Source organism: Lepidochelys kempii, chromosome 10 (genome assembly GCF_965140265.1).
Source record: "Lepidochelys kempii isolate rLepKem1 chromosome 10, rLepKem1.hap2, whole genome shotgun sequence".
NCBI classification, from domain to species: domain Eukaryota; kingdom Metazoa; phylum Chordata; order Testudines; family Cheloniidae; genus Lepidochelys; species Lepidochelys kempii.
This window is the reverse complement of record NC_133265.1, coordinates 85,046,686-85,073,580: the sequence shown is the minus strand read 5'-3', so window position 1 is coordinate 85,073,580 and position 26,895 is coordinate 85,046,686. Positions and strand designations below refer to the sequence as shown.

The window sequence follows — 26,895 nt, the reverse complement described above, 5'->3', positions numbered from 1 at the left end:
GCCCTTATTGTCTCCAGGTTTGTCTGGCTCCCACTGGTTCCCATTATACTGTAAACTGCAGCACTATGTATATTTAAAGACTTCATAAACTACAGCAGCGAAGCAGCAAGGCTCTTGGAAACAGCATGCAAGCCTGCACATCAGAACAAGAACGGCAAACATCTCACTGTGCAGGCACATGAAGATACCTTGTGCACACAAAGCTGGAGCCAGCCAGTCCGAAGTCAAGCATTTCTAATGGACTCTCAGAGTTTAAGGCCAGAAGGGACCATTAGATCATCAAGTCTGACTTCCTGTATATATCTCAAGCTACCCCTGCACGGAACCCAATAACTTGTGCTTGATGAAAGCATCTTCCAGAAATGTACCAGTCTTGATTTGAAGACATCAAGATTTGGAGAAACATAGAAGAGTAAGACTGGAAGGGACCTTGAGAGGTCATCTAGTCCAGTCCCCCCCATAGACAGGGCTATGTAATAACTAGACCATCCCCGACATGTGTTTGTCTAACCTGTTTTTAAAAAACCTCCAATGACAGAGATGCCACAATTTGTTCCAGTGCTTAACTACCCTGACAGTTAGGAAATTTTTCCTAATGTCCAACCTAAACCACCCTTGCTGCAATTTAAGCCCATTGCTTCTGGTCCTAGCCTCAGAGGTTAAGGAGAAAAATTGTTCTCCCTCCTCCTTGTAATAATCTTTTATGTACTTGAAAACTGTTGTCATGTCCCCTCTCAGTCTCCTCTTCTCCACAACAAACAAACCCAATTTTTTCAAGCTTCCGTCATAGGTCAGGTGTTCTATAGCTGTAATCGTTTTTGTTGCTCTTCTCTGGACTTTCTCCAATTTGTCCACATCGTTCCTGAAATGTGGCGCCCAGAACTCCAGTTGAGACCTTATCAGCACAGAGTAGATCGGAAGAATTACTTCTCATAACTTGCTTACAAGACTTCTGATAAACACATCTCAGAATTATGTTTGCTTTTTTTGCAACAGCATTACTCTGTTGACTCACATTTAGCTTGTGATCCACTATGACCCCCAGGTCCATTTCCGCAGAACTCCTTTCTAGGCAGTCATTTCCCATTGTGTATATGTACAACTGATTGTTCCCTCCCAAGCAGAGTACTTTGCATTTGTCCTTATTGAATTTCATCCTATTTACTTCAGACCATTTCTCCAGTTTGTCCAGATCATTTTAAATTTTAATCCTATCCTCCAAAGCACTTGCAACCCATCCTAGCTTGGTATTGTCCGCAAACTTTATACATTTTAAAAAAGGCTCCAGAGGCAATCCTGGAAATTACAGGCTGGTAAACCTAACTTCATTAGGTTGAAACTATAGCAAAGAACAGAATTATCAAACATACAGATGAACACGATTTGTTGAACATGGTTTCTGTAAAGGAAAATCATGCCTCACAAATCTATTACAATTCTTTGAGGGAGTCAACAAGCATGTGGACAAGGGACATCCAGTAGATACAGTGTACTTAGATTTTCAGAAAGCCTGTGACAAAGTCCCTCACCAAAGGCTGTTAAGCGTAGTAAGCAGTCGTGGGATAAGAGGGAAGGTCCTCTCATGGATCAGTAAGTGGTTAAAAGACAGGAAACAAAGGGTAGGAATAAATAGTCAGTTTTCAGAACGGATCTCCTAGGGATCTGCACTGCGGCCAGTGCTGTTCAACATATTCATAAATGATCTGGAAAAAGGGGTAAATAGTGAGGTGGCAAAATTTGCCAATACAATACTACTCAAGATCGTTAAATCCAAAGCAAACTATGAAGAGCTACAAAGGGATCTCACAAAACTTGATTAGTGGGCAACAAAATGGCAGATGAAATTCAATGTTGATAAATGAAAAGTAATGCACACTTGAAAACATAATCCCAACTATATCTATAAAATGATGGGGTCATAATTAGCTGTTACCACTCGAGAGAGATCTTGGAGTCATTGTGGATAGTTCTCTGAAAACATCCACTCAATGTGCAGCAGCAATCAAAAAAGCTAAACAGAACGTTGGGAATCATTAACAAAAGGATAGATAATAAGACAGAAAATATAATGTTGCCTCTATATAAATCCATGGTACGCCCACATCTTGAATACAGTATGCAGACTTGTCGTACCATCTCAAAAAAGATATATTGGAATTTGAAAAGATACAGAAAAGGGCAACAAAAAATGATTAGGGGTATGGAACAGCTTCCATATGAGGAGAGATTAATAACACGGACTTTTCATCTTGGAAAAGAGACGACTACAGGGGGGGATTATGATTGAGGTTTATAAAAGCACGACTTGTGTGGAGAAAGTAAATAAGGAAGCGTTATTTACCCCTTCATAAAACACAAGAACTAAGGGTCACCAAATGAAATTAATAGGCAGCAGGTTTAAAAAACAAACAAGACAGTTACTCACCCTTTTTGTAACTGTTGTTCTTCAAGATGTGTTACTCATATCTATTCCAGTTAGGTGTGTGCATGCTCCGCGTGCACGGCTGTCGGAAGCTTTTCCCTAGCAGCTACCCCGGCTGTGGAGCCCCCTGGAATGGCACAGATATGGCGCTCTATATACGACCTGACCCCCACTTCAGTTCCTTCTTGCCAGCAGGTGGGGGGTGGGGGGATGGAATACGTATGAGGGATGAGCAACACATCTCGAAAAATTATTACAAAAAGGGTGAGTAACCATTTTTTCTTCAGGTTTCAGAGTAACAGCCATGTTAGTCTGTATTCGCAAAAAGAAAAGGAGTACTTGTGGCACCTTAGAGACTAACCAATTTATTTGAGCATGAGCTTTCGTGAGCTACAGCTCACTTCATCGGATGAAGTGAGCTGTAGCTCACGAAAGCTCATGCTCAAATAAGTGAGCTGTAGCTCACGAAAGCTCATGCTCAAATAAATTGGTTAGTCTCTAAGGTGCCACAAGTACTCCTTTTTTCTTCGAGTGCTTGCGCGTATCTATTCCAGTTAGGTGACTTCCAAGCCTTACCTCGGAGGTGGGGTCGGAGTCAAGGTATAGCTGACCGAAGTACCGCTCTGCCGAATGCCGCATCATCCCAAGATTTATGGATGATGACGTAGTGCAACGTGAAGGTATGCACTGAAGACCACGTGGCAGCCCTGCAGATTTCCTGGAGAGGTACATGGGCCAGGAAGGCTGTCGAGGAGGCCTGCGCCCTTGTGGTGTGAGCTGTGATGGCAGGCGAAGGAACCTTCGCCAAGTTATAACAAGGGTGTATACATGCCGTGATCCAGGAGGAGATCCACTGGGAAGAGACTGGCAAACCTTTCATCTGCTCTGCTAAGGCAACGAACAACTGGGTTGTCTTGTGGAACGGCTGTGTGTGGTCAATATAGAAAGCAAGCGCCCTCCTGACATCCAGTGAATGCAGCTGCTGTTCGCGGGGACTGTTGTGTGGTTTTGGGTAGAAAACCGGGAGGAAGATGTCCTGGCTAACATGGAAGCGGGACACCACTTTGGGAAGGAAGGCCAGATGAGGCCTAAGTTGCACCTTGTCCTTATGAAAGATAGTGTACAGAGGCTCAGATGTAAGAGCCCGCAGTTCAGACACGTGTCATGCCGAGGTGATAGCCACCAGAAAAGCAACCTTGCAAGAGAGGTAGAGAAGTTAACAAGAAGCTAGAGGCTCGAAGGGAGGGCCCATGAGGCAGGAGAGGACTAGGCTGAGGTTCCAGGCCAGAATAGGGGACTTCATCGGGGCATGTATCTTTTCCAGACCTTTCAGGAAACGACCCATGATGGGTGTGCGAACGCCGAGCACCCAGAAACATCCGGGTGGAACGCTGAGATGGCCACGGGGGATGGACCTTGAGGGAACCAAATGCCAGATGCTGGTCCTTCAGGTAAAGAAGATAATCTAGGATACAAGGGATGGGAACCTGGAGTGGAAGCGCCTGCCTTTGGGCACACCAGCTGGAGAACCTCTTTCATTTCACCCTGTATGTGGCTCTAGTAGACGGCTTGTGGCTCTCCAGAAGCACCTGTCTCACCGGGTCTGAGCAGGCGAGCTCTGCCTGGTTCAGCCACAGATCCTCCAGGCCACGAGGTGGAGCAACTGAAGGTCCGGGTGAAGGAAATGACCGTGTTTCTGTGAGATGAGGTTGGGAGTGAGAGGTAGCCATACCAGTGACCGGACCGAAAGGTCAATGAGGGTGGGGTACCAGCACTGGCGAGGCCAAGCTGGGGCTAACAGTATGACTTCCGCTTTCACAGAATATCAGGGTTGCAAGGGACCTCAGGAGGTCATCTAGTCCAACCCCCTGCTCAAAGCAGGACCGATCCCCAATTAAGTCATCCCAGCCAGGGCTTTGTCAAGCCTGACCTTAAAAACTTCTAAGCAAGGAGATTCCACCACCTCCCTAGGTAACACATTCTAGTGTTTCACCACCCTCCTAGTGAAAAAGTTTTTCCTAATATCCAACCTAAATCTCCCCCACTGCAACTTGAGACCATTACTCCTTGTTCTGTCTTCTGCTACCACTGAGAACAGTCTAGAACCATCCTCTCTGGAACCACCTCTCAGGTAGTTAAAAGCAGCTATCAAATCCCCCCTCATTCTTCTCTTCTGCAGATTAAACATCCCCAGTTCCCTGCGGACCTTGAGAAGCACCTTGTGGATAAGCGGGAATGGCGGGAAGGCGTATAGCAGTTGACCAGACCATGGAATCATGAACACATCTGCAATCGAGCCTGGGCTGTGGCCCCTGAAGGAGCAGAAGGCTGGGCACTTCATGTTGGCTCCCATGGCGAACAGGTCGATTTGGGGAAACCCCCAGCTGCGGAAGATGGAGTGGATGATGTCTGGACAAATCAGCCACTCGTGTGAGGAAACGTCTGCTCAAGCTGTCTGCCAGCATGTTCTGAACGCCCAGCAGGTATGAAGCCTGGAGAGGGATGAAGTGGGCTAGACAAAAATCCCCATAGTAGGAGGGCTTCCTGACAGAGAAGAGACCATCAGGCTCCGCCTTGTCTGTTTATATAAAACATGGCCGTGGTATTGTCCCCATCAGTACCACTATGCAGTGGCCCTGCAAGCAGGACAGAAATGCTTGGCAGGTGAGGCAGACTGCCCTGAGTTCTTTAACGTTGATATGCAGAGCCAGTTCCTCTACCTGCCACAAGCCCCGAGTTGTCAGGCTCCCGAGATGCGCTCCCCAGCCCAGCGTGGACGCATCCCTTACCAGAGTCAAAGTGGGCTGGGGAGGGTGGAAAGGAACCCCAGCATCTACCATGAGGGGGATCTAGCCACCAATGGAGGGAATCGAGGGTGTGCCTCAGGATGGTCAGCACCATGTCCAGACTTCAGGGCCACCCGTTGGAGGAGTTCCTACAGGGCCCTGTAGTCCATGGGTGGTGGTCCAGATGTGGAAGTACCTGTCACCGCCTTGTCAGGGGACGATGAGGAATAAGCCAATGGCAGGACCAATTCCATGACAGCCTCTTGATCCTCCAGAACCGGGTCCTCCTGAATGCTGGGTGTAGCATCCACCAGGGGAATGTGGGGTTGGATCCGGGTCCTGTGGTGGGCAGCTGAGGGTTGCCTCAGGGAGGCGAGACCCTGAACGGAACGATGGAGGGACGCCAGGAGGGGCACCTTGGGCCTGATAGTACACCCAAGGGGTCCAAAATTGCCACTGGGACTGCCAGTAGGCGCCAAAGCATCCTGCCTTAGGCTCCCCGGCCCTGATCTGTGCACTTCTGATGCCCCCAATGCCCTGCCTGATCTGAGGGAGGGTGATCTCGAGTGTGACGGCCAAGGGGGAGCGGTGCTACACTGCACCAGGGAGGCTCTCTCCTCCAACAGATGGGATGGGTGCCAAGAAGGGTAGCAAGGTCCGGATGGTGACAGGTGGCGCTGCACAGGGAACGACAGTGGGATGTGGAGCACTGCTGGGAGGTTGAGCAGCGCCACAACTAGGAGCTTCGCCTTGGTGTGGGACGGTGCCGCGATGTAGAGCGATGTGGAGATCAAGGCCGGTGCTGAAGTGGGGAGCGGTGCCAGGAGCGGGAGGTGTGCTGCAAGCAGGACTGGTGCCGTGCTGGGGAGCGGTGCCACAAGGTGGAGCGGCACTGGGATGGCGTGTGGTGCCGTTGCATAGAGTGGTGCCAGTTCATCGAGCGATGTCTGGAAAGCGCAGGCTGAGGTTGGTGTTGTGAGCGGTGCCATGAGGTCACAGATCAGGACCTGGACCTCGAGCAGGACCACAACCTGTTCACCGACAACCACCTTGAGCAGGAGCAGCTATGAGGGTCAGGACTGCAAGACCAGTGCCGCGAGTCGGACCAGCATGGGGTATAGGTGCGATGCTGGGACTCAGAGCAGTGCCAAGATCCTGATCGGGGAGCAGACACCACTCAAGGTAGTGGAGGTCTCGAAGTTGGAGACTCGGGTGCTGTCATCTCAATGAGCCCCCTAGTGGCTTTGAAGGTGTCTGGCATGGAAGGCATCATGACCTCCCGCACCTGCAGCTGCGGTGAGTCCAAGAGCACAGGGCTTCCTGGGGAGACCAGGGCCTGTGGGGGTTGAGCCCGGCCCAAGGGTCTGTTGGCCATAGGCCCATGTCCCGCACTGTCCCCTGCCTGGGGTGCAGTGTCTGTGACAGGCCGCTGCGGAGACTTGCCCTGTTTCTTATGGGCACCTGGTGAATGAGAGCGGTGCTGGGGTGAACCCTTTTGGGGCCCAGGAGACCACTGGCCCCTGGGTAGGCATGCAGAGTCCTTTTTTGGTACCATGGATGGCACCACCAGAGGAGCACTCTGCACCAAGGTGCTCGGGGCCGGGTCCTGCTGCAGACGGAGGGCTGACTCCATAGGAGTTGTTTTAAATCAAATGTCCCTCTCTTTCCTAGTGCGAGGCTTGAAGGCCTTGCAGATCTTGCACTTGTCTGACTGATGGGCTTCTCCCAGACGCTGGAGGCAGGAGTCGTGGGGGTCACCCGTGGGCATAGACTTGAAGCAGCAGCTACAGGGTTTGAAGCCCTGGGATGGCATGCCCTGGAGCCCTGCGGATGCATTGGAGGGGAATTCCCCCCAACCACTAACGACTACAATTAAAAACTAAGAGAAGGATTAACTAACAATGGGTAACTATACACGAAGATAAGCAGAAGAGCTAGGGATTAGTGGGACACTTGTGAGCAAGGGACCACCCTGTTCCAACAACTGTCACTGGTGGTAAGGAGGAACTGAAGGGGGGAGGGAGTCAGGCCAGCAGGATCGTATATAGAGCACCACATCGGCACCATTGCAGAGGGCTCCACAGCCGGCCTGACGGGTAGCTGCTAGGGAAAAGGTTTCCAACAGCCATGCATATACACACACACCCCTCTATCTACCTACCTGGAATTGATATGAGCATGCACTGGAAGAAGAAAGGAAGGAAGTATTTCTTCTCACAATGCAGTCAACCTGTGGAACTCTTTGCCAGGAGAAGACTCTCTGCCATTGTGAAGACCAAGACTATAACAGCGTTCAAAAGAACAACTAGATAAGTTCATGGAGGGTAAATCCATCCATAGCTATTAGCCAGAATGGGCAGGGATGCAAAACCATGCTCAGAAGTGTGCCCTAGCCTCTGCTGCCATTAGTTGGGAATGGGCGACAGGGGATGGATCACTTGATGATTACGTGTTCTGTTCATTCCCTCTGAAGTACCTGGCTTTGGCTGCTGTTGGAAGACAGGACACTGGGCTAGATGGACCTTTGGTCTGACCCAGTATGGCCATTTTTATGTTATGTTAAGCGTATTCTCTATGCCATTTTCTAAATCACTGATGAAGAGATTGAACAGCAACAGAGCAGGACCAATCCCTGCTGGACCCCACTCAATATGTCCTTCAAGTTTATCAGTGGTTCACAGTCAATTACCCTCTGGGAACAATTTTCCCACCAGTTATGCACCCACCTTATCCACTACTTCCCCCTTGACACTTTGTTTCAATGGTTAATCACCCTTACTACTAAACAAAAATTGTCTGATTTCTCATTTGAATTTGTCTGGCTTTAGCTTCCAGACACTGGTTCTTGTTCTGCCTTTCTTGGTTACATTAAAGAACCCTGTAGATCAAGTCATCACTCAGTCTTCTTCTTGATAAGCTAAACAGAATGAGCTCCTTAAGTCTCTCACTGTAAGCCATTTTCTCCATCCATCAAATCATTTTTGTGGCTCTCTTCTACACGTCCACCAATTTTTCCATTATTTTTTAAATTGTGGACACCGGAACTAAATGCAGTGTTCCAGTATCAGTCTCATCAAGTCTATATACAAATGTAAAAATCACCTTCCTGCTCCTACTTCCCTCTTTATACACCAAAGAATCACATTAGAATCACAGGTTTCAGAGTAGCAGCCGTGTTAGTCTGTATCCGCAAAAAGAAAAGGAGTCCTTGTGGCACCTTAGAGACTAACCAATTTATTTGAGCATAAGCTTTCATGAGCCACAGCTCACTTCATTGGATGCATCCGATGAAGTGAGCTGTGGCTCATGAAAGCTTATGCTCAAATAAATTTGTTAGTCTCTAAGGTGCCACAAGGACTCCTTTTATTAGAATCATAGATCAGGGTTGGAAGAGACATCAGGAGGTCATCTAGTCCAATCCCCTGCTCAAAAGCAGGACCGATCCTCAACTAAATCATCCCTGCCAGGGCTTTGTCAAGCCAGGCCTTAAAAACCTCTAAGGATGGAGATTCCACCACCTCCCTAGGTAACCCATTCCAGTGCTTCATCACCCTCCTAGTGAAATAGTGTTTCCTAATATCCAACTGTAACGATGCTAGCTTTGGTGGGACCTAACTGAGGGTACCAATTCAGGACAAATTGCTGAGAGCAGGGCAGTTACAGCCCAAGGCTGGGGTTCCTTTGCACACCAAGGCAAACCAAACCAGCCAGAGAGAGAGGACTTTGGTTTTACCCCACTGGCTAACCATAAGTCATACAAGCAATTACCTTACACACTCCAGTTCCTCTGTATCACCACCAGTACCACTTGTTATGTGGATGAATGGTTATGAAAACCAATACCCCAGTAAAAGAAAAAAAGGTTCTCTTGATCCTAAAAGACTAAGCCCCAGACCAATATACAAGTTAGATCTTACCCACATATCATCCTGTTGCCAATCCTTTAGAATCTAAAATCTAAAGGTTTATTCATAAAAAGAAAGAAATATAGTTGAGAGCTATAATTGGTTAAATGAAATCAACTACATACAGTCATGGCAAAGTTCTTGGTTCAGGCTTGTAGCAGTGATGGAATAAGCTGCAGATTCAAATCAAGTCTCTGGAGAACATCCCCAGCTGGGGTGGGTCCTTCAGTCCTTTGCTATAAACTGAAGCGCTGAACAAAGTTCCTCCAGAGGCAAGAAACAGGTTTGAAGACAAAATTGAGGTGATGCCACAGCCTTTTATATCCTCTGCCCTGTGTACGATCACAGCAGCAAGATGGAGCCTGGAGTCACGTGGGCAAGCCACATGTCCATGCATGACTCTGTTCTTTAAAGGCAGAGGCCATTGTTTACATGTTAGTTTGAACCTTCCCAGGAAAGCTCAGATGTGGATTGGCGTCTCCCAAAGTTCACTGTCAGTTAAGTGTTCCTTGATTGGGCACTTACTAAGAACAGTCCCTTCTCAAGAAACTGACCTTCACTGAGGCTACTTAGAATCAAAACTCATTGATATACAAGTACGTAGCCAATATTCATAACTTCAACTACAAACATTATACACCCATACAGATAGCATAATCATAATCAGCCAATTATAACCTTTCCATAGACACCTTACACGACAACCTTTGTACAATATTTGCTGCAAATATATAACAGTGGTTGCAACAATTATCTATACAGTCACTGGTTATGTCAGTAACGTCACACCCCCAATGCAAAATTGATGCAGGAAGGGATGACAAACATCACCGACTGCATCCCAAGAGCTCCCCATTCTTGGTTCTGTCTCACTACAGCTAGTATTGGGGTATAACAGAAATGGCTTATCAAAACCATGTTCAATAGCATGATTTAATCTTTTTATAAACTCAAGGTAAAACTTGAGTAGACTAATACTGGATTGGATCTGCTCTTGCAGCATGGTTTCTGTATGTCTATGTGATCTTGCCAAGAGCTACAGAACGTAACTACTTTATCTACACAAACTCTGGAAAATGTTTGGAACCCAATCAATATGGAGTCAATGTAGATATTAAATGTTGTTCATAGTACAGGAATCTTGGCATTTAGCCGTGAAAGCAATATGGTGGCGTGCCTCAGTTTCCCTTTTCATACAGCACATTAGGTTTGGAATGTCTTTTCTCCTGTGAAAAGTTCCAAGACTGTTTACAGGCACTAAACATCAGCATTACAAGGCCTTTTAACATGTGTTTTTATGTATCTTTTAACATGTTCAAGGGATCTTCCAAAAGATTAGGCACACTGTACATTCTTACAGTTCTTGGTAACAGCAATACATTAGTTACAAAATTTACCATTAGCAATAGCAACAAATCCATTGCAAGTGTCCATTTACAATCATTTTTGTCATGACACACCTTTGGCTCAATACCATTGGTGTTTTGGCATTTTAGGGTTAATCTGTGGCTTCCTTTGCCAAATTAAGTTTTCTTTTTTCTCCTTGTCCTGTAGGATCAAACCCTGATTTCTCTTGCTTAACAGAATTTACTGGCTGATTGGGTGTGCTTTTTGTGCTAACAGCTATTAGCAAGTATCAGAGGGGTAACCATGTTAGTCTGGATCTGTAAAAGCGGCAAAGAGTCCTGTGGCACCTTATAGACTTAGGCCTGGTCTACACTGGGCGGGGTGGGGTGGAATCAATCTAAGATACGCAACTTCAGCTACAAGAATAGCGTAGCGGCCGCTCCCCCATCAACTCCGCTTCTGCCTCTCGCTGTGGAGGAGTTCCGGAGTCAACGGCAGAGCGAACGGGGATCGATTTATCACGTCTACACTAGATGCGATAATCGATCCCCGACAGATTGATCACTACCCGCCAATCCCGCGGGTAGTGTAGACATGGCCTAACAGACGTATTGGAGCATAAGCTTTCGTGGGTTTAGTCTATAAAGGTGCCACAGGACTCTTTGCAGCTATTAGCAAGTCTTTCCTCTTCCAGTCAGTCAGGTAATCTGCATCAACACAAACACTAGCTTTTAAATTCTCAGCTGCTACCAATTTCAAGGCTGGACTTTGTCTTAAAGAGATACCACACAAATCCAAAGAGTTTGAGAGAGAGAGAGAGTTTGCTTGCTTTCCCCTGCATCCTTAAGCATTCAGCCAGAAAAACTGTTCTGCTCTGAAACACCAGTAACCAAGTCTGTCCTTAGACCCTGAAGCACAGACTGCTCACTTAAAGAATTAGCATGGAGACATTCCTGTTCCAACACCTTTGTCTTTCCAACAACCTGGCCAAACACAGCCACTTGGTCATAGGGCTGTTTAAATTCCTTAACAGCTTTTACTCCATCTGAGACCTTCTTAAAGCTATCCACACGGGATCTTTCAAAAGGAAAGTCAGTAGATCCATTCACAACAGAAAATTTCTAGCAGTTAGGAACTGAAACTTCCTTGATCAACTTACTTTTACACCCTTCAGCTACAGCAAACTGCTTGCACAGATATCAGATAACCTTTCAATAGACACCTTACACAACAACCTTTGTACAATATTTGCTGCAAATATATAACAGTGCTTGCAACAATGATCTATACGGTCACAGGTTATGTCAGTAATGTCACACCAACCTAAACCTCCCCCACTGCAACTTGAGACCATTGCTACTTTTCTGTCATCTACCACCACTGAGAACAGCCGAGCTCCATCCTCTTCGGAACCCCCCTTCAGGTAGTTGAAGGCTGCTATCAAATCCCCCCTCACTCTTCTCTTCTGCAGACTAAACAAGCCCAGTTCCCTCAACGTCTCCTTGTAATTCACGTGCACCAGCCCCCTGATCATTTTCATTGCCCTCCGCTGGACTCTCTCCAATTTGTCCACATCCTTTCTGTAGTGGGGAGCCCAAAATTGGATGCAATACTGCAGATGTGACCTCACCAGTGCCGAATAGAGGGGAATAATCACTTCCCTCGATCTGCTAGCAATGCTCTTACTAATGCAGCCCAATATGCCGTTAGCCTTCTTGGCAACAAGGGCACACTGTTGACTTGTATCCAGCTTCTCATCCACTGTAACCCCTAGGTCCTTTTCTGCAGAACTGCTGCTTAGCCAGTTGGTCTCCAGCCTGTAGCAGTGCATAGGATTCTTCTGTCCTAAGTGCAGGACTCTGCACTTGTCCTTGTTGAACCTCATCAGATTTCTTTTGGCCCAATCCTCCAATTTGTCTAGGTCACTCTGGACCCTATCCATACCCTCCAGCATATCTACCTCTCCCCCAAGCTTAGTATCACTTGTACCCTCAGTAAGTTCACAATTCATCCCATCATCCAGATCATTAATAAAGATGTTGAACAAAACTGGCCCCAGGACTGATCCCTGGGGCACTCCGCTTGATACCGGCCACCAACTAGACATTGAGCCGTTGATCACTACCCGTCGAGCCGGACAACCTTATAGTCCTTTCATCCAATCCATACTTTTTTAAACTTGCTGGCAAGAATAGCGTGGGAGACCGTATTGGGACACTGGGAACTTATGTTCAGTTGCTTGTCCAGTGTGACCCCTCAATCCTTTTCAGGGTCCTTGCTTTCTAGAATATAGACCCAACTCTGCAGGTATGATCTGCATTCCTTGCTCCTAGATGTATAACTTTGCATTTGGTTGTATTTAAGTGCATTTTCATTGAATGATACCAAGCTATCCAGACAGCTCTTGTGACTGTCCTATTATTATTGACCACACCACCAATCTGTGTCATCCACAAAGTTTTATCAGCAGTGATTATATTTACTTCCAGAAGTATTGATGAAAAAGATGACTTCCACCAATTCCTGCAGCATTCCATTAGAAATACCCCCACTTGATGATGATTTCCCCATTGACCACCACTTTTTGACATCTGTCACTCAGTTCTTAATCCATTTAGTGTGTGTTCTATGGATACTACATACTGCTAATTTTTCAAATCAGAATGTTGTGTGGTACAAAGTCAAATGTCTTATATCTATCCAGTTACCTTTATTAACCAAACTTGCACTAACAAAGACTGAAATCAGAGGTTTGTTTGACAAGACCTATTCTCTATAAAACTAGGTTGATTGGCATTAATTATATTCCTAGTCGAATTCTTCAATAATGGTAACTAGCCTATAGTCACCCAGGTCAACCCACTTTCCCTTTTTGAATATTGGCACATTAGCACTCTTCCAGTCTTCTGGAATTTTTCCAGTATTCCAAGATTTATTGGAAGTTAACATCAGCAGGTCAGAGATCTCCTCAGCCAACTCTTTTAGGACTCTCGGGTGCAAGTTCTCCAGACCTGCTGGATTTTAAAACATTTATCACTAGTAGATGTTGTTTAACATCCTCCTCTGTTACAATGGACTGGAAAGTAGTTAGTCATCCTCGTGTGACACAACCACATCATCCTTCTTCTTTCCAACACAGAACAGAAATAGTTACTGAAATAAAGCAGTGGTGGAGCCCTGAGCCACATATGCTACCAGAGCCTAATCAAGAGAAAGTATTCAGATGCATACATGCATCCAATCACCAATGGTGATTAGCAGGCTATATGTGGCCTCTGTGTACAGTCAGAGACCAGAACTGATAAGCAGCACAAGAGGGAAAGCTCACCTTGGCCTCCAGGGTACATACAGCGAAAGGCCCGACCAAGCTCTTCTGCCTGGACCCTTCCTGCTGGGGTCAGCTCTCCACCCCATTTCAGCACCAGTAGCAGAGATGGGGAGGGCTCCTTACGGGCATCTAAAACAGATAAACAGGTAGTCACCAAACTGTAAAATAGGGACACAAGCTCCAGAGACCAGGGGGACTACAGGGCAGCGGCAGAGGAGTCTCAGCATGGGCATGATTTCAGTGGGCGCTGGATCAACGAGAGCCTGTCTAATGGACTTCAGTGAGTGCATGATTAGGGGGTTCTGGATTTTGGGGACATAGGGGTCAAATTTCCAGTCTTAATGACAGAAGTTCAAGACAGGGCATGTGAACTCCAATCCACCCTAAGGGATGGGGGTATGGCATAAAGCATTCAGGTGTTAGCTCCAGTAGGTCTTGCCATAGTGGCAGAGTAGGCATGCATTCGTCCTTCTGACCAGCACTCTGCTCAGTTCCCACCACCCCAAAGGTGCAGTCCAAGCTGGGGTGGCAGAGCAGCACACAGGTACTGAGCCCCAGGGATTAGAACCAGTCTGAGAGGGAGTGCGTGCGGGGTTTTTAACCTTCGTCTTCACTGGAAGCTTTTGGGTGTCCACGAGGCAGGTAGGTTAGCTGCACCTTGCGGTTAATGCCAGAGAAATGTCCGTACCTGTCACAAAGGGAGATAAATCAATATCCTGGCCCCATAGCCAGGGACATTCAAGCTCCCTGCAATGCCCTTCTTACAGTCCTTGGACGAAGTTCATTTCCTGGCAGCACCACTAAGTGGTCAAGTTGTGCACTGGTGCTCTACATCTGTGACCCAGCATACAAAGCTGGCAGGTTTGCCTGCTGCCTCATTTAACAAAATGGTCTGAAAACAGAAGACTTTTTTGGACTCAGAAATTAAGAGTGTTTGAAACCCTCTGGACACTAATTTCTATCTATACCTTTGACAGATAAATACAAGATCCCATAGTGCTGCCTCCTAGGCCCAAACAAGGTGAGATCTGATCTACTTATTAGATTTGGGCTTCTGTATGTTCGGAGATGCCATAAGACCACCATGTCACCTGTTATGTTGGCCCCATAGGCTATTCTGGATTTGGCCTTGTTTGCCTTACAGAGGTACTGGATTCACCAGGCCACATCAAGGTTTCAGTTTTCCTTTTGTCGCACTCTTGGTGCTAGAACAACCTCACTGAGCAAAGCTACCTCCATTCCATTTGCAGATCTCTAGACAGAGGACATTATATGCACAAGTGCTGTGCATCAAGGGGATGATTTTTCCTTTTCTCCAGCAGTGGAAGTTCCCAATTGTCAAAAGAGCATTGCTAGGTCAGGGTGCTGGGCCTTTCTACATGAAAACCAGAAGACGTCATGCTTACAGTGCCCAAAAAATAAGAAGTGGTGCTTGTGGTGCGAGAGTTTCGGAGCAAGCCCTGCTGGTGTCATCCTCCAGATACTGCTGCCTACAAGGAGGCTGCAGCCTCTGTCACCCCTAGGGGACTGGCCAGGCAGGACATGAGCAGCACACAGTGCTTCAGTAACGTGTCTCCCTTCTGCAGCTGCACTATTATCCGCCGGGGAGTAGGTAGCCCTAACATGAGCCTCCACCCCACGCGACTCGCTCTTACTCACATTTCCAGGACAGTTTTTAGCTGCTCCAGTTTGGACTTCCTCTCCTCGATCTCAGTGTCATTGTGAGTTCCCAACTCCACCACTAGCAGGCGCGCAATATCCAGCACTTCCTGTCAGGGATAACAAGCACCATCTATCATGTACCCAGAGAGCTTGCACCCCCTACCCTTCCAGTGCCCCAAGGCTACGGACACCCAGCCCCACAGTCACCAACTCTCCTTCCAGTGTGCCAGGGAGGATGGGCACTCAGATAGCATGCACCTAGCTCCATGGCCACTCACATCATTGAAACGGTTTCCCACATTCATCTGTGGGGACATTTTATTCTCCAAGACACAGCCTTAGCCAGGATAAGTTAAGGCCAGTTCTGGTTTCTTCCACTTTCAGGTTGCAGCTCTGTCCTGCTCAGAAGCAAACACAAGCCTTCAATTCCTCCAGTTCTCGAACTTTGAGGCGCTCTCTCACCGAGACAGCACCGTGATGGGAGAGCAGCAGGACTGACATTATTGTGATTCTACAGCAGTTCATCTTTCCTCAGGTTCTTGCCCATGAGCAGTCCCTGCTGGAAGCTAGTGACATGACTTGCTGTGTATGTGATGGGGAGAGTGCTCAGGTAGTGCTCCTCCCATTGACCATCCCCACATAAAGCTTTCTCTGGGATCCAGATCACCCAGATCTTCTGTACAGTGACCCCAGGGAGGTCTTCCCCTCACCTGCAGCTGCTCTGGTTTCTTCAGCTTCAGCTTCCCTGTCTTGTAGCCATCGTATTTCTCAAATAATTCGAAGAACCTAAACAGACAGACAGACCTAGTCAGATTTTCAGTTCTTCCCATGCCAAGAGGATGGTCATGCCTACATACCCAGCTATGCCTCTTCAGTGAGAGCTGGCATGTCAACAGGCTCATTCCTGCCCCCAGAATTTCCAGGAAAACAGGTGCTTTCAGCCTGAACTAGGAGAAGGAAAGAGTAGCCAATGGTTTCTCTCCTTGACAGGGGCCCTTCCCTTTGCAAGTGCCCAGCAGAAAGTCCAAGATCTTGTACTTCGAACAAGCCTTCATCCCGAGCTGCCCTCTCCCAGTGCTTGCATGGAAAATGTAGGAGCTTCCTGGGGCAGGCTAGATTGACTGAGTTAAAGATATTAGCTCTGAATGGAGCTAGAGAAAGCACCACTTCCCATGCAGTGGACTCTCATGCTTGGTCCATGATCTCAGCAGCTAAGCCCTCTACCTATCATTTCTCTTGACTGCAAGAGTCCATACGCCTTCTGCTGCACCCATTACCTAGAGTGTTTAACCTCCATCTTCATCTTCTGCTTGGGGGTGCGGTCTCCATGCCGTATCACTGCAATAACACAGCGCAGCTCCATCCTAGCGTGGGAGAAACCAAAAAGCATAAGCCCTGTCAGGAGACAGCACCCTTTCCATATATTCCTCCTTTTCCCATTCCAACACCTACACCAACACAAGGAGACAGATCCCAGTCTTGTGGAAACCCCTTTTGCCCCCATGCTCTCAGAAGTCTGCTTCAGTATTAGAAAGCCTACACCAGATCTGGAAGAATCCCCATCATCAGATGCGGTAACCCCAACCCAGACTGGCACACAAGTTCAGAGCCTGCAAGACAGGAGTCAAAATGCTACAGCCACATTAACACCACAGCAGACAACAGAGTCACAGAATTCACAAGCATGATGTGCAAGCATGAAGCAGCAGGAGATTCTGGAGGCGTGAGCTGGGCCAGATGTTAGGGCAGCTGTCGGAACAGGACTTTGGACTGTGCCAAACTGCTTTCAGGAAGTGCACAATCCCACTTTGGGAACACAGGAATGGCCAGACTAGACCAGACCACCGAGATACCGGTCTCTGCCTTTGGCCAGGACCAAACGGAAAAACCATGCACCAGGCAGTTCTGGGACAGCCTGCCCCAGAGCCAGTTTCCTCTGATCCCCATTAGTTGAGCCAGCTTATGCCCAGAAGCAGGAGCGATGATATCGCTTCCAAAACTTTTCAATAATTACTACAGTAACTCTGGCTGTGCTTATTATCCATATAAATGGCCAGTCTTTTTTTTGAGTCCTATGCAGCACTTTGACACAATATGCAATTGTGGCAATGAGTTCCACAGGCTGTCTTGTGTGAAAAAATATTTCCTTTCATCAACTTCAAATTTGCCACCTTTCAATTTCATTGACTGTTCTCGACAACCTTTCCCAGAATACAAGAATAAAGAGAAGTTCCTGATCTACCTTCTCCAGATCAGTCATTATTTTATATATTTTTATCCTACCCTCTTATTTGTCTCCTCTCTAGGGTAATCATTCCAATCTTTTCTCTCTCTCTCTTCATAGGAGAGTTTTGTCAGGCTCCTGTTCATTATCACCCCCTCTACACCCCATCTATTTCTGGTACAACCTTTTTACGACAGGGTGACCAGAATTGACCACAGTATTCTAAATGAAGACATCTCACAGATTATATAATGGCATCATGATACTTTCACTATATTGTTCTCCATCCCATTTCCTCAGTATCCTACCAGGTTTGTTTTGACTGCAGCTGCACACTGAGCAGGGGGCTCACGCAGCTGTCACCATGACACCCATGTCCCTTCCCTGAGTGGAGATCGTTACTTTAGAACCCTCGAAGGCATATGAGTGGTTCATATTATTCCTCCAATGTGCATTAGTTTGCATTCCTCAACACTCAATTTCATCCTTCATTGTGCTGCCCTTCCCTAGCTTGATTAGGTCTCTCTAGTGAGTTACAGTTTGTGTTCTGCATAGACCCAAATGCTTGGAGGGGAAGCACAATGCTCAGGGGGAGTATGGCAATCCTTGGCTACCCATGGGGGCACCCTTTGCTGGGGCTAACAGATACTCACATGGTGCCTGAAGTTGTGGGGACAATGGGAATATCCTCTGCCTCCGTTGGGATGGACCAGGGAATCTGGAACTGGGGAGCCAATTCCCGCATGATTATATTCCTGGAACAGACCAGAACACAGGAATTCCATTCCCTTAGCAATCTGCACCCAGTGACAAGCTCCCCTAGAATTCCCCTCCACCACAGACTTGCTCAAAACCCATTATGCCACAGATGGTGCTTCCTTTAGTCCTGCACACACTCTCAAGTCAGATTTTCACATCACAGACCCAGCAGGAGAGCTCCAGAGTGCAGCAGGTGTTGGCATCCTTTGCATCAGTCCAAACAAATGCTTTCCCAGTATCTCCAGTACAGTAGCTGGGTTCGTAGGTTATAAGAAGGCCAACTCATCTACAGTTGATATTGGCTGGCAAATCTGCATCTGAGAGAAATTAACCCCTTACACCCTGGAGCTTCCCCATCCTAAGCACTTACAAGTTTCAAACACAAAGCAAGTGTTCCCTGCTCAGCAGTTTGCCGAGCTCGCCAGAATAAGGTGAGCAGGGTTATACCACATACTTGAAGGAGCTCCCTCTCTCACACACACACACACACACACGCGCTCTGGCTTTAGCTCTTTACATACCCAAGAATTTTGGCGCAGTCATCATAATACTTCATGGAGTTCTTCACAAAGCTGAACCCATTCACATCACAGACAAAGGAGTGGCCATTTGCCCGCAGAAGGTCAAACCCACACACTGTCTGCTGCATGAGAAGGAAACAAAAGGCAAGGGATTCAGACAAACCTCCCCAAAAGCTCAGGGTATGGGGCAGGCAACACAGGCCCGGCCCAGCAGCTGTGAAAGAGGACTATGCAGCACAGGCCTAGCCAATACACTGTGCAACTTGGCTCCACAGAGGCCTTCCAAGCTCTGCTTTCTCTGGCAGGAAGGCTAGGGCTCTCTGGTTTCAGCACCCCCACACCACCAATACGTACACTTCATGGATTCTGGGAGAAAGAGACAGAGGAGTTACTTACCAGTAATTGGCCCTTTCAGGTAAGCCTGTCGGATCAAGGGTCTGCACCATGAGCAAATGAACCAGGACAGCAGAACTGTCACAACAAGCATAATCTCTGGGTGCCAGGTCAAGAGTATATGAGAAATGACTACACTCTTGCTCTCAGTCCTTTGAGCTCAAACCTCAGCTGAGGGAAAAAGCCACATACAGAGCTCTGAGAAGCAGCATTACAAAGTCCTATGATGAAGACAGCACAACTACTATGTAAGCTGTCTTAAGTCTCAGCTGAGTGCACTGGACATCTCCAAAATGTACATGAATGTCTGCTAGGTCATAACAATAGCAATATATAGCCCAATTCATTTGGTCCGTTACCCCTCAGAGGCTGTTCGACTCCTGGTCTCACCGGCACAGAGCTCAGAAGTGGGGAACTTGTGGATAGGTTTGGTTCCATACAGACAGGGTCCCATATGTTCTGCAATTCCACAGCCATGGCATTTGTGTGGAACCGTTTTCCACAAGCTTTTCTCCTCAACCACAAGGGCTAGAAAAAGGAGGCTACTTACCAGTAACTGGAGGTTCGAGATATGTGGTCCTGGTCTGAATTCCAAATGTGGATGTGCACTCATGCCATGTGCTGCAGCCAGAACAGTTTTGTATTGTATCAATGTCCTTTGACCCGCACGTGCATCGTGCCTTGTCCACAGATGCATCCAAGGCTATAAGAGGCCGTGCGGGTCGATGCTGCTCCAGTGTCCTCAAGAATGGCCTGAACCTCCTTAGGGAGCCCAGACAGCTAGAGACAGCAGTTGTGACGAAGTACTATGCCAGTCGCCAATGAGCATGATGCAGTGTCGGCAGCCTGTACAGCTGTCTGGAGGCTCAACTTGGTGAGCAGTTGACCTTTGTCCAGCAGCACCTGGAAGTCTTGCTGTTTGTCTGGCAGTAGAAAAGCCTGAAACTCTGAAAGCTTTGAATATGTGAGGAAGTCATATTTCTCCAACAGGGCCTGGTAGGTGGTGATACAGAACTGCAGTCCCACAGAAGAGTAGTCCTTCCTATCCAAAAGGTCCAACTTCTTGGCTGCCCTGTCCAGAGGAGTGACTTGAGGTGGTGTTGGCAAGCATGTTTGGTCGCTGCATGAACCACCAGTGAGTTGGGAGGTGGGTGCGTGAAAAGGAAGTCCGTGCCTTTAGACAGGACAAAGTATCGCCTCTCTCCAAGTGCTTGGTGGTAGGGGCACAGTGGGCTGGTGTATGCCAGACCATCTGTGCTGGTTGCAGGATGGCTTCATGAATGAGGAGGGCAGTCTGTGAAGGTCCTGGTGGTTGTAGGAGGTCCAGTAGCTGGTGTTGTTTATCCTGGATCACCTCCCGCATGAGCCCAAAAGCTATGGCCACATGATGAAGCAGGTTGTGGTATTGTTTATAATAATCAGGTGGGGAGAGGGAGAGCAGGATCAGTGCCTCATCTGGCAATGAACAGGCTCCAACAGGGACCCAAAATACCAGTTGCACTATATCTTCCTCCCCTTCACAATAAGCAGAGGAGGGTGCGGTGCAGGTAGCCGATAGTCGGCAGGATGCCGCCAGAGGCACACTATGGTCCCAGTACAGGTCCCATGGAGGCTAGTAGGACCAAGCAAATGCGTCGCTGTGCAGTGGCAGACCCCGGAGGGAACCATGGCTCAATGAGGATACAGTGGTCGGCACCTGGGATCTGGACTGTGAGACTGGGCAAGTGAGAAGGAGGGATCTGGCTCCGAGAAGCACTCAGACTCGGAGGATGGGTCCACAGTGGCAGATTACCCACTGGGCCAACGGGCCCATGCCCAGAGGCCTCGGCCAATTGGGGGCCCTGGAAAAATGGGCGCCACCGCACCCCAACCTGCCTGCCTCTCCTGCCACGGAGCACGGGAAGCCCCCGTAACCAGACCCCCACTCCCTGGCAGGAACGCTTTGGGGGGGGGTGAGAGGGGGAGGGAAGAGACTGCAGGCGGAAGGGGTGGTGAGGGGCTCCCCCCCCGACTTGCTCTGGTCCAGGGCCCCACAAAACCTAATCCGCCTCAGTGGGTCTGGTAGGGGTGGAACCGACAGTGTTGGCAGTGCAAATCGTGTGGAAGAAGTGTGCCACTCAGGAAGGACCAGGAAGGCAGGACTGAGGTGTCCAGGGAACCAGAGAGCAGCAGAGAATCAGAGTATGGAACCAACAGCTTCACAGTGGGTCTCAACAGTTCCACGAATCCAGATGTGTGGGGGGGACCACGTGTGGTAGTCTGAAGGGGCCAAGTGGGGGGGACAGTGCCGGTGGCTGCTGTGATAATGGCATCGGAATAGTGACCATGGCTGAAGAACATGTCTGGATGCGTGCACCAAGAAAGACAACTGAACCAGTGCAGCTGCAATACTTGGGTCTCCTATCCACATTATTACTCTAATGGTGCAGAGGAAGGGGTTTTCAAGACTGGCTCTAAATGGTGCAACCACACTGGTGCTGAACCCCTGAGAAAAGCAAGGAGCAGTTCCACATGCAGGCACAGGACCAAAACCAGGGGGTAGCAATGCCACAAAGCATCTAATGTACACAGGCCCAACAGCAAAACAGACACTGAAAAAGTGGTGGAAAACACCCACCAAAATGTACATGAGAGTGGGAAAGAGTAGTGAAGGAAGGGACAGGCCAGGGGAGTAGCAGATGGCAGGCCACAAGTTAGAGAGTGACACCAACCAATGTAACACAAGCAGGCTAAATGTTCTCAGCCCACATGTAGCTGAGAACACACAGAAAACTTCTGAGCCGCTCCCTTCGCCCCCCACCCCCGTGTCCCCTCAGCTTTCCTGACTGGTTACAGACCTCGGCCACAGGGGTGTCAGGGCCACTGGGGTGACAGGCTGTAGCATAAGTGGATGCCTGGGGCACAAACAGGATGTTTCAGGGAACAGTCCGTTACTCCTACAGAATGGGAGATGCACAAACCTTAAAGGCAACACAGACTTTCCTGGCAACTAACTTCTCCATGGCAGTCAGCATGACCGGATAGCGGATTTCTTTCCCCTCACTGTCCCGTTCAACTTTCCCGTCCAGAGCAGGGGACTTCCGGGCTTCCGCATGGGCATAATCCGGCCCAACTGTGTACACCTGGGCAGAGACAGAGGTGAGCTAGGTGGCCTGTATCACTGGATTATCTAGCCAGGTTCCAAAAAGTTACAGCTGAGCAGACAGACAAACTAACTGGAACCCACCAGGACACACCTGGGCTGCAGACATATGGAGAAGTGGAAGGGGGTTTGGTGCCACACACTCTCCTCTTTAATGTCTGAAGCAGACAAGCATTAAATCCTCACCCTGATCAGGCAGTGCTGTCACTGACTATCTGGAGGGAACACTCCAAAGAGTTCTCAGCAGAGTTCTTAGACTACTAAGACCACAGCTACCCAAGGTCTGGCCAAGGAGGCAGCCATCCCTCACTTTCACTCCAGCCTTCTCCTCACCTTGACATCAGTGCCATCTGTAGGCATGAACTCCTCGTAAATGTACGAGCCCGTTTTCCGTACACTGCTTTCAGGGGAGTAAACACTGCTCCGGCTACCGATCTGAAATCAAAAGATGAAGAGAACCTCAGAGGAGGTAAAAAGGGAGGTGTTCAGTGTGAGCTAAAATATGCTCATGCAGGATCCACTGCTGCAGGGGGAAAAAGAGTGAGGAACCACACAGGCCAGGCACCCTAACTGCACTTATTAGTCTGTCAGTCTGCTTGACTGTGGATAAGTCTCTCTCGCACACGAACACACAGCAAGCCACCTAGCAGCACACAGGGAAAAGTACTTTCCCTTCAAACTCTCCTCTTTTATGATAAAGTGTTCCACTGTTTGGACTCTGCCTAACAAAGAGCTAAATGGGAAGTTTAAATAAATTCAAATTCAGCCACACAAGAGCTTGGCAATGTAAGCAATAGCACTTCCTTGGGAACAACCTAATCCAAAAGGCTGCAGCAAAGAGGGATGGAATGGGACCCTTGAAACTGGGTATGAATCACAGAAATGCAAGGGTGTAAGGGACCTCAAGAGGTCATCTAATCCAGCCTGCAGCACTGAGGCAGGGCCAAGTAAACCTAGACAATCCCTGATGGGTTTGGAAATTAGGTTGGTTTAGTGTGATTTGTTCTTGATAAATTCATGTGGACTGTTATTACTCTGTTATCCTCCAGGAGCTTACAAATTGATGTTTTAATCATATGTTCCGGTATCTTTCCAAAAAGAAAAGGAGTACTTGTGGCACCTTAGAGACTAACCAATTTATTATCTTTCCAGGTATCTAGTTAAGTTGGCTGGTCTATAATTCCCTATGTCCTCTTTGTTCCCCTTTTTAAAGGCAGATTCTGTGTTTGACCTTTTCCGTTCCCTGGCACCTCACCCATCCTCCATGAGTTCTCGAAGATAATCGCTAACAATTCCAAGATTACTTCAACTAGTTCGTTTAGTACCCGAGGATGAATTTGGTCAGGCCCTGACAACTTGAACACATCTAATTTACCTTAATATTCTTTAACCTGTTCTCTCCCTATTCTGGCTTGTGTTCCTTTCTCCTTGTTGTTAAATGTTAATTGTGCTAAGGATCTGGTCACAATTAACCTTTTTAGTGAAGCCTGAAGCAAGGTAGACATTAAACACCTCAGCCTTCCTGACATCATCTGTTATTAGGTCTCCTTCCTTGCTAAATAGTGGACCTACACTTCTATTTTCCTCTTGCTCCTAATGTATTTATAGAACCTCTTCTTCTTATGTCCTTTTATGTCCCATGCTGTACATAAAAAGAAAAGGAGTACTTGTTGAAGTGAGCTGTAGCTCACAAAAGCTTATGCTCAAATAAATTGGTTAGTCTCTAAGGTGCCACAAGTACTCCTTTTCTTTTTGCGAATACAGACTAACACGGCTGTTACTCTGAAACCTGATGCTGTACATAATGCATTTTGTGCCGTAGCCTTTCCAATTCGGTCCCTACATTCTTGTGCTATTCTTTCATACTTCTCCTTAGCAATTTGTCCGTGTTTCCACATTTTATAGGTTTCCTTTTTGCTGTTCCACCTTTAACATTATCTATGAGAAACTTCAGCACTCCTGAACCACTTTTCCCCTTAGGTAAGGTCCCATGAGAAGAAAATCTACCAGTTCTGAGTCTGTAAATTCTATATTTTTGAAATCCATCATTATTCTGCTGCTCTCACTCCTTCCTTTCCTTTGAACCATTAAATCTATCATTTCATGATCACTTTTATCCAAAATGCCTTCAACCTTCAATCAGAACTAATTCCAATTCCTCTAGGTCAGTCAGAATCAAATCTAAAGTGGCTGTCCCCTAATTACTTCCTCCACCTTCTGAAACAAGACATTGTCCCCAGCACATTAAAAGAACTTATTGGATAACAGCTGCCACATATTGTAGTTATGGAGGGGCTAGTATTAACTCCATAATTCACGCTAAGTCAGAAGTTTTCAATTTAAAGGAAGCTTTAAACCTTTACTTTTTAAAACATCGTATTGATATGATAAAAACCAATCCACAAAATGTAAATTGACACTATTTGAATTTCCTGGTGGTTTGAGAAAAATAACTCAATACAGAGAGAACAAGAGCTCAAAAATCACCTCTTTGCATTTTCACGTGTCTCACCTTTTTGTACCTCCTTCTGCAATAAACCTACGGCACTCCAGCCAAATTGCTGCTCTTAATGCACAGATTGCTCAAAATACCAGCTATACAATTGCCGTGCTTGTCTATAGAGCATTTTATAACTTTTTACCCATAACTGAAAGTTTGTGTGCTATGCCGAACCTGCCAATTTGACAGCAAATCTGTCATATGTGAACACCACCACTCACTTCTGAGGGCAAAAAAAGGAGACCAAAAGTTCAAACCTAACCTCATCTATCCTCTGTTTAAATTCCCATGCAGTTCACTACCCATATCATTGACTAGGACAATAAACCCCCAACTTAGATGTCAGTCAGGGAAATACAAAAACAAGAAGTCATTAATGCAAAATTTCAGCAGTGCCCTCAACATTGCTAAGGCAGAATAACTTCCCTGCTGCATAGAATGTGGGAGTCAGATGTGGAGATCTATTGATATAAGTTGATACAGAAGTAAATGAATTATAGTGCAAGTCTCATACGCTGGTGTCCGCATTTGTGTTGTGTGTCTACAGGAAAAGAAGTGAAAGCCATATGGAGTGCAGTGTTAACAGCACTGTAGGCAATATAAAGGTGGAAAAAATGCACAGGTCTTTCCCCCAGCCTATTTCATAGAATCATAGAATCATAGAATATCAGGGTTGGAAGGGACCCCAGAAGGTCATCTAGTCCAACCCCCTGCTCAAAGCAGGACCAATTCCCAGTTAAATCATCCCAGCCAGGGCTTTGTCAAGCCTGACCTTAAAAACCTCTAAGGAAGGAGATTCTACCACCTCCCTAGGTAACGCATTCCAGTGTTTCACCACCCTCTTAGTGAAAAAGTTTTTCCTAATATCCAATCTAAACCTCCCCCACTGCAACTTGAAACCATTACTCCTCGTTCTGTCATCTGCTACCATTGAGAACAGTCTAGAGCCATCCTCTTTGGAACCCCCTTTCAGGTAGTTGAAAGCAGCATTCAAATCCCCCCTCATTCTTCTCTTCTGCAGGCTAAACAATCCCAGCTCCCTCAGCCTCTCCTCATAACTCATGTGTTCCAGTCCCCTAATAATTTTCGTTGCCCTTCGCTGGACTCTCTCCAATTTATCCACATCCTTCTTGAAGTGTGGGGCCCAAAACTGGACACAGTACTCCAGATGAGGCCTCACCAATGTCGAATAGAGGGGAACGATCACGTCCCTCGATCTGCTCGCTATGCCCCTACTTATACATCCCAAAATGACATTGGCCTTCTTGGCAACAAGGGCACACTGCTGACTCATATCCAGCTTCTCGTCCACTGTCACCCCTAGGTCCTTTTCCGCAGAACTGCTGCCTAGCCATTTGGTCCCTAGTCTGTAGCTGTGCATTGGGTTCTTCCGTCCTAAGTGCAGGACCCTGCACTTATCCTTACTGAACCTCATCAGATTTCTTTTGGCCCAATCCTCCAATTTGTCTAGGTCTTTCTGTATCCTATCCCTGCCCTCCAGCGTATCTACCACTCCTCCCAGTTTAGTATCATCCGCAAATTTGCTGAGAGTGAAATCCACACCATCCTCCAGATCATTTATGAAGATATTGAACAAAACCGGCCCCAGGACCGACCCTTGGGGTACTCCACTTGATACCGGCTGCCAACTAGATATGGAGCCATTGATCACTACCCGTTGAGCCCGACAATCTAGCCAGCTTTCTACCCACCTTATAGTGCATTCATCCAGCCCATACTTCCTTAACTTGCTGACAAGAATACTGTGGGAGACCGTGTCAAAAGCTTTGCTAAAGTCAAGAAACATGTTGTGAAGGTTTTGGGTGGGTGGGTGGAGCATATTCTGATGCAACCTTAACGGTCACTAAATAGTCTTTGTTTGACAATTTAGCATTTGGATTGTGCT

The 26,895-nt window shown here is 47.4% G+C and overlaps 1 protein-coding gene across 11 annotated transcripts in view; it reads right to left on the bottom strand.

The window, feature by feature from the left end:
- Positions 1-26,895, bottom strand: part of PPIP5K1 (diphosphoinositol pentakisphosphate kinase 1) — a 143,591-nt gene that overhangs the window by 102,684 nt on the left and 14,012 nt on the right. For all 11 annotated transcript variants that reach the window (XM_073304631.1, XM_073304633.1, XM_073304630.1 and 8 more), the window contains 9 exons: positions 22,823-22,924; positions 22,308-22,469; positions 18,955-19,076; positions 18,328-18,429; positions 16,728-16,814; positions 16,161-16,236; positions 15,448-15,557; positions 14,391-14,476; positions 13,789-13,917 (listed from right to left, as the gene is read on the bottom strand). In XM_073304631.1, coding sequence (XP_073160732.1) covers positions 13,789-13,917; positions 14,391-14,476; positions 15,448-15,557; positions 16,161-16,236; positions 16,728-16,814; positions 18,328-18,429; positions 18,955-19,076; positions 22,308-22,469; positions 22,823-22,924 — 976 coding nt within the window. The remainder of the gene's footprint in view (positions 1-13,788; positions 13,918-14,390; positions 14,477-15,447; positions 15,558-16,160; positions 16,237-16,727; positions 16,815-18,327; positions 18,430-18,954; positions 19,077-22,307; positions 22,470-22,822; positions 22,925-26,895) is intronic.